The sequence below is a fragment of the Vombatus ursinus genome, unplaced genomic scaffold (genome assembly GCF_900497805.2).
Source record: "Vombatus ursinus unplaced genomic scaffold, bare-nosed wombat genome assembly UNPS02014822.1, whole genome shotgun sequence".
Classification (NCBI taxonomy): Eukaryota; Metazoa; Chordata; class Mammalia; order Diprotodontia; family Vombatidae; genus Vombatus; species Vombatus ursinus.
Genome location: NW_020954600.1, coordinates 440,539 through 453,024, shown reverse-complemented (window position 1 = coordinate 453,024; position 12,486 = coordinate 440,539). Strand labels below are relative to the sequence as shown.

The following is a 12,486-nucleotide window of genomic DNA, read 5'->3' as shown; positions in this document are numbered from 1 at the left end:
GAGTCTCTGCCCTGTGGGTGGGGTTCCCTTGCTGGGGAACTCAACAAACCTTCATTAGTTCCTAAATTTATGTTTGTTTTTTGTTTTTTTGTTTTTTTGGTTTTTTTTGCTAGACAATGGGGTTAAGTGACTTGCCCAGGGTCACACAGCTAATTAAGTGTCAAGTGTCTGCGGCTGAATTTGAACTGAGGTCCTCCTGACTCCAGGGCTGGTGCTGTCTCCACTGCACCACCTAGCTACCCCCAGGATCTCATCTTTAAATAAGAAGCTTTCTAAGGTCCTCTATAGCCCTAAATCTTGACATTTAGATCAGAATAAAAGGCAGAACAGCACTATAGAAAAAATACTGGATTTGGAGTCAGGCAACCTAGATTTGAATACCACCAACTCAATTGACTTGAGCAAGTAATTCACATTTATGCAGTGTTAACCAAAAGTAGTGTCTGGCAAACTCTACAGACCCCTTCTCAGAATAATAAATATATATGTTTTAGACTGTGTAAGTTGGAGATAATCACCAAAGGGAAGGTGCTAACATTAGGGGGACTGGGAAAGGCTTCTTGTATAAAGTGGGGTTTTATCTGGACCTTGTAGGAAAGCCAGGAGGGAAGGCGGGCATTCTAGGCAGAGGGGACAATAGTCAGTGAAAACGCTCATTCCACTTTTGGAAAGTCTTGGTTTTTAGGAAGTTTTTCCTAAAACGTGATATGCAGGCCTGCATTATCAATTTGTGTATATGTGGTATTTGTGGTTCTTATAAAACAGATGATAATTGCCACATTCTTTTTGTCTAGTGCTTTATCGCTTAACAAAGCTCAAGCAGAATCAGGTTCTGCTTGGCCCCAGAAGGCAGATGTAGGCCGACACAGCAAAATACCTATTCACGATGCATACCATCCCAGACTGTGATGGGCCAGCTGGTCACTGATCAGGTGTATGGTAGAGGGGATGCTTCAGCAGGAACAGGTTGGAATAGGAGGCCGTGGAAGATCTTTTCTGCTCTGACCTGTGATCAGGTTGGGCTCTACAGTGATGCCTTTAAAGGAATACTTGAAACATCTAATGCTGCAATGCTAAGTATCCTTAGTACATAAACTATAAAACTATTCTGTTGTTCCTAAATTTCATTCTCCATGAGGTGAAACATATTACAAACTTTTTAGTTGAAATGAAAATATTAACAAATAAATATTTTTCAAGTCTAATGTCTTCTTCAGACTTTTCCCTCTTTCTTTCAGGCCTAACCTTTTCTTTTAGGCAAGTATGATAAATGTTACTTTAGAATGTTTTATATTACAGACACAGCCAAAGACATGAGGGGATTCTACTGTTTTGGATATCTCTCTTGCTAAATCTTGCCTAAATTTTTTCTTCAGTACGTAAGAAGATTTAAGGAAAGTCTATGAAAAAGCATAACTACTTGAAAAGGCTAAAACCAAACATGTAAAAATAAAGATGGAAAGAGTGAAGATTCTTTAAATTCAGAAATGTATCATTTTTTCATGGCTCATATCACAAAACAGAATTTTTTACTTTCCCTAAAAATGTCTCCATGAGCCCATACAAGATTATTTGGGAGGATGGGGTCTCAGTGAAATGTGCCAATAGCCTGGGTTTGGGGGCAAGGATACCACGTTCTTTACTGAATTTTTCTCGTCCTTAGGGCATGACCCCTTTTGATCTCCCTCTCTCTGAGATGTTGTTCTTTCCTGGCACCCCTCCTACTTGACTGTTCTCCACTCTCCATTTCTTTCCCCTCTGCCCCAGATGTGGATATTCTCCAAAGCTCTGTTATCAGGCCTCTTCTCTTGTTTCTGGCCAGATGACTCACCCTTCCATCTATCCACCTGGTTTTTCTCACTAAGACTCCATCCCTAACTGCCTGCTGGACATTTCCACCTGGATGTAGCATAGGTGTTTAAAATTTAAGAGGTTCCAAGTGAAATTGAATATTCTTCCCAAACCTGCCTCTCTTCCAAAGTTCACCTATTTCTCAATGAATGAAAGGATGGAAATGTTAAGGCTGGAAGTGTCAACTTTGTTTGGTGTTCAGGAAGTCTGTATTCCCATTGTGATGGGTTATGATGGATTCAAATATCGACTCTTGCTGGCCTCCTGAATGTTTAAAAATAAATGGCAAAACAAACTCTCTATGTTCATAAATAAGGGGATTACAATGTCCTCTGTTGTAAGTATTCCTTAGAAACACAAAGGAAAACCAATCCCAAAAGGTTGCCTTCACAGTCCTAGCTCCAGTCTGCAACAGTGACTGATGCTATTAGAGTGGCTCTCTTTCTTGGGTTCAAAGTTCCATCCACATCTCTTTCTTACCTTTTCTGCCATATCCAGTAAATGAACAGGAAGCCCATCTGAGAGGGAGCTGTCGGAACCACTTGTACTGTTTCAGAAAAAATAGCCATGGATGTTATTTACAATCTACCCAGACAGAATGATGCTTGCATATTCTCTACAGCATAACGCATTTACTGTTTGTTGTTACCCTCTACTTTCTATTCCCCCCAAAATACAACTGATAATCGGGACCTCGCAGGCTCACAGACCATAGAGCTGGAAAGGCCCTTAGGAAACACCAGAGCAGAGCAAAGGTGTCAGCTGCTGTGATGCAAAACTTCTCCAATGCTGCCCAAACCAGATTAAAATGTCATCGGGAAAAGTTTTAAAAAATAAAGACAACACAACACAGATGAGGCTAGTTGAATTTTCCAAGGAGAAGTCACCCAGTTGCTAAATCATAGATCCAGGATTCTACTTAAGAGTCTCTGGTTCCAAATGCAAAGCTTTTTCCATTGTGCCATGCCCTTCCAGGCACAGACACCTATGGATGGACAGACCAGAATCTCATGCTGTGAAGATGCCCTATGAAGGCGATGTGTGGTATGGCGTAGTGTACTCAGAGGGGCTTCTGTGGAGGGAACAAGGCCACAGTACAGCAGCATATATGGACCCCAGGGCAGTGAAGCCAGGGGTGGGCCTCCTATGGGCCCTGTATCCCACCCTCACCATCTAGGGACCCTGGAGGTGGCGACTCTATCTATCTGACACAAACCAATCTTGATTATCATTGGATACCTTTCCTACCCTGCCAGGGGGTTCCTAGGGAATCCAGCTTAATCTTCCACTAAGGTTTTTATTCTAGGGTAGCAGCCTAAGAATACTCAGGCTACAGCATCCCCAGGTCCCTACCAGCCCTCCTGTCTAGTGTGTCCTGTGTGAATTCTGTGGCCCCAGGGGGAATGGAATGAAGTGTAGCCACTGACAAGATGATGAAGATGAGGAAGAAAGCTCATCAACAGCAGGAGCATGGCAAGCATTCTTCTAGCAGGGGCTCTGACTGAATCCTGAGGCCTCCTCCCCCCACATCCCATCAAGCCTTGGCTGCTCTATTGTGACCAAATTATATGGTGAAGGTGAGAAAAAGGATCCCTATTGACCTGAAGAAGTCCATTTCTCTTCCTCCCAGATTAAATCTTGGGGAGCACTCCTGAAGATGTATGTCTTTTGAGCTAAATACTGAAAATCATCTTAGGATCTGAAAAATGTGATTTTTAAATAATGCCTTTCGTAAGTTGGGTGGGAGAAGGGGGAGAAGCGGAAGAAGGGCGTGTAGCATTACCATTAATGCTAGCCTGGGAATGGTAGTCTTCTGATAACAGGGGGCCTCAAGGGGTGTAGAACTACATTTCCCAGTAGACTTTGCAGTCTATTCATAATAATATGAATGCCATTTTGGAACCTTGTCTCTAGGTGAGCTCTTTTCACCTGAGTCATTCTCAGGCATTATTCTTCCCCCAAAAGCTGTTTATCCCAGTTGAAAAAAAAGAATGAAAGAAAAAAACATTATGCTTGGAGTCACAGGAGGCCTAGGTTAGAATCCTGCCTCTGATACTGACTAGTTGTGTGACTATGAACAAATCACTTAACTTCTTTGAAACTGTTTCCTCGTCCATAAAACAGGTATCCTAATAACTGTAACACCAACCTCACAGGGTTATTGGAAGGAATAAAGAAGCAAATGTGTATAAAGTGTTTTATAAATCTTGAAGTGCTCCATAATTGTTGTCTTTTATTCTCATTATTGCTGGCCATGGAACAAGAGCAGCAGGGACATGGGTAGCCTGGAACCAGGTTTGACTGGAGAGCTCCCAATGCCACACAAACCCTCTAAAGCGAACAGGAAGCCCTCCCAGGTCCCTGATAATTCCCAAGACAATGTCAGACTGAACGTTTTTGTAATAACATAAGGATGGTGGTGATGATGATAGCTAGTTATGGCTCTTTCCTGTGGCTGAATGTAGGAAAGTGCTATGTAGTTCCAGGTGATTCTTGGTTAAGGTCTTCCCTTCTGGATCCCGGGCGCACACAAACCTCTGCACATCAGCAGAAGAAAACCCTCTCTCCTCTGCTCCTCCATTAAGGAAAAAGTCAAATGCTCTCATTCGTGAGCAAGTCCTCAAAGCTTCTTCCATGGGACAGTTGGGCTGTTTATTCTCATTATAGATTAGAGAAAACATCATTTTAACTTACTAATAATTCTGATTCATATCTGGACCAATCTAAAGCCCTATCACCCCCAATTCTTTCAGGATGTGAATGAGTTAGGATCTGAATATCCCTTCTGGTCATTTCCTTTTTACATCCCCATTATGATTTTTCCTGAACTTTCACATATCCAATCTTCTTGTTTCCTGGGCAGCGACTGGATGGCACTGATGGGGCTACAGATCACTATCTTTAGCACACTTCACCTTTCTAGAGTTGACCTACAAGTTGACCTGACACTCTTCTCACCACAGTCTCGCGTTTCAGGCTATGTTTGGGTTCTTCTCATCTGAAGTGAGGGAACTGAGGCTGAGAGAGATGCCATGTTTGGCCCAGCCTCTTGACCACTAAGTGCTGGAGCTGGAGCTGGAGTCCGGGGCTCTTGATTTTCATACTCTGAGTGCCATCTGCAGCTGCTCATGCTGATCTCGCTTAGTCTCAATGATGGATTCAGGAGATGAGGAATTGAGCTCTTTTTTATTTGTAAAAAGGGGTTGGGACAGATGATGTTCAAAATCCTTCCCAGTTTGATCATTCTAAGTTTCTATGATTCTCCCTTTCAGCTCCTCAGCAAGGCCATATGAGGAACATGGGAGGAAAACCTTTCCAATCACTTTCCTGTTTCACCACTGTCCCCGAGACTTAGCACTCTGATCCCTTAGCTGTTGGCTGGCAGTCTGCATGGCCTCAGTTAATGATTTTCTGAGTGCTTCTAAAAGAGGGAACATGGCAGGTTAACCATTGTGGCTTGTCTCAGAGAAAGCCAAGCCATATACTGCAAGCTCTGCCCCAGCTGGGTTTGCCCCCAGCGGAGCTCTGGAACTTGCACACTTGCACCTGCTTTGCTGAACAGAGAGGGGAGCGTGTGCTCTCCTTTTTGAATAAGCCCATGGAGTAAGCCTTTGGGTAGTGATGGTGGTGGTAGAGGAGGTGGGGGGAGGTTGAGGAAGTTTTATTCCTGATCTACAGGCTGAGGAACTGGGCTAATGAATTCTTAACTAGGCACCTTGGAATTCTCCAATTATCCTTCCCCAATACATTTGAAATGGTTCCTTAGTAGTTTTCTTGTATTCTTAGGTCCCATTTTGACTAAGAGTCAAGGTAATATGATAGAAATATAAATAATTTCTCTTGTTTTTCTCTGGTGATGGAATATATTACCTAGATTCAATGTCAGACAAGGAGATGTTACTCCAATTGCCATCCAAGTCCATTTCTTGTCCAAGTTCTGAGAATTTCTTAGAGATTTCCTCTTTAAGCTCTGTTAAACATTGCACAAACTATGGGACAGAAGGAAACAAGATTGAATGAGATAATAAATGTAAAACTCTGCAAACTTCAAAACACTAAATAAATGCTAGATATTATCATTATTCTCTAGGAGTTGTAAAAAAAAAAGTTGTTTTTGGGAACTTAGAAAAATAGCAATGCTTCAATAAGAACAATGACAAATCCTTTCACAAATTTTTCCTGGAAATAAAGTCATGCTACCATTTTGGACCATGGTTATTTGGATACTTATCAAACCAAGAGTACTTGGGTAGGTAGCTAGAGGGAAAGAAAAAAGTGAAGAGTGGCCATTCCAGATTTCATCAGATGACAAAACTGTCATAACTAATCTTCATTCAATACTTAATTTTGTCAATATTTTTACCAGCACCACTGATATAGATCATACCCCTGCTTAAACAGGTCCAGAGAATCTTCAGGGTTTCTATGGACAAAAAATTCATTCCCTCTGTCTCCTATGTGGCCTTTTTTCATTAGCTAGTATCTTAATTTCACTGCCGTGACTCTCCTGAGTTTGAGGTGCTACTGATGTGTGAATTTATTAAAAAAAATGAAGCTAAGGGATAGATCAAGCCAGTGTTATTATTATGGTTTATACTGCATTTATATGACATTTACAGAAGCAGCTAGGTGGCACAGTAGATAAAGCACTGGTCCCAGAGTCAGGAAGACCTGAGTTAAAAATCTGGTCTCACACTCACTAGCTTTGTGACCCTGGGCAAATCACTTAACCTGTCTACCTTCATATCATCAATGGTAAAATAGAGATAATACAGTTATTCCTTCTACATCATGACTTTCCCCATTGCGGTTTCGATATATCATGGGTTGGCATAAGAAATTAAAGAGGAATTTTTGGGGGAGTTTTGCAGAAGCTGCAAATGACATGCAAAGGTCAGTAGACAACAAAGAGCCTATGACCAAATACTTAACCCAAATTTTACAATAAGGTACTGTAAATAGCCCATAAAAGAAAAATTAAAAATTCAGACTTCTCTGGTATGAAGGGAGGGCCAACAAATTTTACACGGATTTTCCAGATCATGGTGCTGGGAAGGGAGAGGCACAGTGCTCTTGACCCCCACAATGTGGAAGGGATAACTGTAATGGTACCTCCCTCTCAGGGTTGTTGTGAGGATAAACTAGATAATATTTGTAAAGCCCTTAGTATAGTGCTTAGCATGTAATAGATACTTACTAAATGCTTATTCCCTTTCCATTAGCTTATTTTATACTGAAACTACAAGTAAAACTTCCATTTGGAGAACTTTCCTAGGCAGAAGAAATATTTGTATTGAATATCTTTTGTTTGAGGACAATTTTCATGGTTTTATCATATAATGAGGCATTAAGACATCTGAACAAGTAAGTATCTGGACTTCACAAGCAGCTGCTGCTTTCTTGTTTCTTTGGGTAATTAGAGCAATTTATCAGCACATTAATAAAGGACTTTTTTTTGCATTATTTGCATTATTTAGGCATTCTCTGGTACAATTTAAACTTCTCAGATGCAACTAATTTACTTCCAGACATGGTGTACTTCACCCAAACAGTGATGCCATCACCATGTGTCTGCCTGCCATGGCCTTTCAGGCTTGGGGATGGTACTTGGAATGTTTTGAGAGGATGGGGAAAAAGCTGAAAATAAGGAAACAACATGGGCACCCTGAGAAGAGGGGGGCTCAGTCAAAGTTATGTCATGGTAGCCTGAACATGTTGGTGTAGACCAAAGTGGTACTGACATTCTTTAATAGAAACAGCTGGTGGAATCCAAATGGGGTCTTTAATGTAGAAGTCCCATGACTATACCGAGTATACAGCTGTCAGGGATGGGTTGGGAGTCCTGTATTGTGACACTGTGTTGTATTGTCTGGAATGGAAGGTCAGACAATTTCTCTATGATGGCAGCTTTGACCTAGAATTGCTGCCTTTCCCACAAAAGGCAAGATACAGCTGTGTCTTTCTCTCTCTGTATATATGTATATAGTACATATGTACATGTACATGTGTACATATGTATGTGTATACACACATGTCTGCATTGGTTCTGTCATGATCAAATAACTGATTATAATGCTGAACAAGGCTGGATCCAATTCAAATTGCTGCCATTCTGGATCCTTATCCAATATTACAAACTAAGATAGAGAGTTGGATTAGATGATCTTCAAGGTCTCTTCAGGCGCATAAATTCTGTGATTATTTATATCTGATTGTTACAATGAGATCCAAAGTCCTCCCCACCTCCACTCCAGAGGGCGTTTGATTGTAATCTTTCTTCCTTATCTGTTAAGAGTTAATGATTTCTTTGGAGCAGTTACTTGCAGCCTCATATATTTGCTTGTCTCAAGTTCAACAACTTTTCCTTTCTTTTAACTTTTGCACCCTTCCCTGCCCTCTATTCTAAGATAACAGTCAAGCTTTTGTCAAGGTCATTCTCAGGATATTTATTAGCGTCCAAGTTGAGCAGGTTCCTAGCTGAGAACTGCTACTTCTCAATGTCATCAACCAAATTTCATCCTTAAATTATGGGAACCAGCCCATCACAGGTTTTCCCACAAACAGCCCTCTGAGGTCACTGAGAGTCATGACTGTCTATCAAGGATGAGTTACCCCAAAGACCAAATATGAGTGCATAAAAGACTATCTATGTTAGGCATTCATGTCTTGGCTGATTAACATTTGGAGACATTGTCTATGAGCTTGTTTGGCACATAATCTTTAAGACCACTTGAAGAATGAAGGCCTTGCTGAAAAGCTTCCATCAGAAGTAGAATTTTTTGTCTATGTGAACTAGAGAAATATCGCCTCAAATTTCCTTGCTGCCTATGACTTTTCTTTTTACTGTACATGGAGAATGGTATTTTATCAGTGTAGAGAAGGCTAGTGAAGGAACAGAAATTCTTCAGGCTTGGAGGCCTCCTGAACTGGAATGAAATTCCACTGAGGAGGCCTTAGCCAGCATTCTGCTCCTGGTACTGGTTCTTCATCCAAGCTCTGATGAGCTGTAATTCAAATTCTTCAGTGACCCCAACAGAATCTATGTGACCTGTGTGTTTGGTTTTGCCTTCATTTTTTTGTTTTTTTTGCTTTTTGGTGAGGCACTTGGGGTTAAGTGACTTGCTCAGTGTTACATAGCTAGTGTTAAGTGTCTGAGGCTAGACTTGACCTCAGGTACTCCTAACTCCAAGGCCAGAGCTCTATTCACTGCGCCACCTAGCTGCCCCTGCTTTCACTTTTTAAGGGTAACATTTACCATATAACTACTCATTTAGGGAGCATTTGCTGCTAAATGTTAGATAATGGGAAAGAGATACTGGTCACCTCTCTAACTCTTGGAATTAGCTCCATGAACCTGGAACACATCATGACAATAATTTCAATTATGTCGGTTCTTAAATTATAGACATAGAATCCATTGCTGGGCTCATATTTATCCTCTTTCTAGTCTGATTGACAGGGCTTGTATTCCACTGACATAGTCTTTAAGAACCTACAGTTACTTCCACACTAAAAGTGTGGACACTATAAAAAGTAAGACACTATAAAATTCTGAAAACAAAAATCACCCTCTAAGAATGACGAGGTTCCTAAATTATGCCTTTCATACTTTTCGGTTGACTACACCTACATTTGGGAACAGGGAACACTAATGGAAAGAACGCTGGACTTGGAGTCAAAACACCTCGGTTCAAATCTGGTTCCATTGTTTACTACTGGTGTGATCTCTGGGAGTGTCTTTTTCCATCCCTGGGGTTCAGTTTCCTCTTTTATTAACTGAGGGGGTTGAACTTGACCTCTTTGGTCCCTTCCAACTCTAAATTCTAGTGTGCAAATAACAATACAATTATTATTTTCTTTTTCTCTATTTGACAAACATCATTAAACATGATCACCTCTACACATACAGAACAGAAAAAGAGGATTGTGAGTGTAGTTGTGCCCCTATTATGACAGCTTACATTTTTAAACAAGATTAGAATACATTCAACATGTTTCAAAGCTGTCCTGCTTGTCTCTGTTATCTTCCTAACCTCTTGCTCCCTTCTGGACATTTTTTATTTGTACGAGCTCTATCATGGCCCTTTTTCATTCTCTCTTCTTCTTTTTTTAGTATTCCTGTTGCCAATCTCTACTCTCTGAATCCCTACTACTCCTCCTCAACCTGATTTGCAAAAAAATTAAAAAATCCTCTATTACAACAAATAAGCACAATCAAGTAAAACAAGTTTACACAATAGCCGTGTTCCAAAATGTAGCTTTCATTCAGTCCCTTGAGTCCTCAACCTCTCTGTCAGATAGTGGCAACAGGCTTCATCACTGGTTTCCTGGATTAGTGGTTGGTTATTGCATTAGAGTTCCTAATTCTTTCGAAATTATTTTTCTTTATACTGTTGTAGTTATTGTATAAATTGTTCCTCCTGGTATTGCTCACAACATTCTGCATCAATTCATACGAGCCTTCCCAGATTCTCTGAATCCATCTGCAATAATATTCCATCATATTTACATACTATAATTTGTTCAGCCATTCCCCAATTGATAGGCATCCCCTCAGTTTCTACTTTTTGGTGTAACAAAGATTGCTACTATAAATATTTTGTACATATATTTTTTCCATCTTTCCTTAATCTCTTTGGGGTGTAGTGGTGGTACTGTTGGATCAAAGGGGATGCACAGTTCCCTGATTTTTGGAGTTTACCTCCAGATCAGCTAGGCCAGTTCATAGTTCCATCAACATCATACAGCTTGATGGTATAAAATATGCAACAGTATTACATAGCTATTATTTTCATATAACAATACTGTAAATCTCCACTAAAATCTTCCTTGGATGCCTTGACATGGTGTGGAAGTAACTCTGGTTCCTCAACACCTGTACCAGAAGGCTACAAGATCCATTAGGGCCTTTGCTGGTAAAAAGGCTTTTTTCTACAGGCTTGGCAACAGATATATCTCAAGGGCGAGCCCTGCAGTGCCCCGAGCCTGCCTGCTGAGAGGTGAATGGGCAAGAGGATTGATAATGAAGAAATCACCTCTGGGTGAAAACTGACCATCTGCCATCAGTGTCTCCCCTTCCTTTCCTCTCACTCCCTTCCTGACTGTCTGTAGACTGGCTTTTGAGCTCATCTTTCAACTGAAACTGTTCCCTCTAAAGTCACCAATGATCTCTTAGCTTCCAAATCCAATGGCCTTTTCTCAGTCCTCATCTTGCTTGTCCTCTCTGTTGACCTCTCTATCGACCTCTGTCGACGCTAGAGGTCACTCTCTTCTCTCCAGGTTTTTGTGACACCGCTCTGTCATGGTACTCCTGTCTCCTTAGCTGGATTTTTATCTAGATCACAGTCACTTGATCATTAGTGTCCCCAAGGCTCTGTCCTGGATCCTCTTCTCTTCTCCCTCTATACTTCATTGAGTGAAGTTTCAACAGCTCCCCTTGATTCAGGAATCTTCTCTATGCTAATGATCCTCAAATCTACATATCTAGCCCTAACCTCTCTGCTGACCTCTTAAATCCTTGTTAATGGAAAACATTTAAATTTATTTATATATATTATATATTACATAAAATATAAAATACATATAATACAGCAATTAACTTGCCATTCAGGATCCTCTAGTGTCAGGCTCCAACATATACACACATACATATACATATAACATAATACACACATATATAATATAAATACATACATACAAACATATAGGACAATTATTTTGGGAATGATGTAATAGATTGGAGAAGAGAGAAATTAGAGCAAGGGATACATAGTCCAGCTGAGGGGGAATTCTATGAGCATGATCAGAGGGTCCTAAGATTTACAGCTGCAAGGGACCTTACAGGTCATGTAATCCAGCTTCCTCATTTTTCAAATAGGAAAATCCCCATGAGGTGATGGAGTTTACCTGAGGTCATACAGGTCGTAAACAGCAGAAGCAGCGTTTGAATAAGGATGAGGCCATGAGGTGCAGAAAGAAGAGGGATCGATATAGAATCTGTGATCGGAGCAGAACTGCCAGGACTGGATGTGGGGAGGGTGACACAAAGAGGTGATGCGTCTGAGCTTTCTCAGCAATGGGGAGAAAGTGGCCATCATCAACAAAAATAGGGAGATTCAGGGGTACAGGTTTAGGGGGCAGATGATGGGATTAGTTTTGGACATGGTGAACTTGAGATGTTAGAAGAGCACTCGCAATGCAGTTGGAGACGTTCTTGCAGGCACAATGCAGGACTGGAGAGAAGAATCTGAAGCTGCCTCTACAGCCATGATATCTGAAGCATTGGGAAGGGCTGGGAGAGAGTGGAGGGCCACAGACAGCCTTGGGGCACCTCTACCCATGATGGCAGAAGAAAGAAGAACTAGGGAAGGAGACTGAGGCAGAGCAGCACCCTGCAATCTAGGAAACTCAATGCAAAAAATGAAATTTCCTAGTAACATATAATTCATAAAGTAGGGTGTGTATTACCTAAACACTTTGGATTATGCAATTTTCAGGTCTTCTTGGCCTATCTACTATCCTGATCTGACATATGGTGAGCTGTGAAAAGTTGCCAGATTGAAGGGTGGGGCTCCATCACGTGGGAGGCAGCCTTGGGAATTTTTTGTTTTTCTTGCTCAAGAAATGGTAAGTAGC

At 41.0% G+C, this 12,486-nt stretch overlaps 1 protein-coding gene across 1 annotated transcript in view; it reads right to left on the bottom strand.

Moving 5' to 3' along the window:
- The window catches only part of AGBL2 (ATP/GTP binding protein like 2), a 61,732-nt gene that overhangs the window by 21,816 nt on the left and 27,430 nt on the right, over positions 1–12,486 (bottom strand). The window contains 2 exon segments of the mRNA XM_027837893.1: positions 2,332–2,398; positions 5,722–5,840. Of these exon segments, the coding sequence (XP_027693694.1) occupies positions 2,332–2,398; positions 5,722–5,840 (186 nt within the window).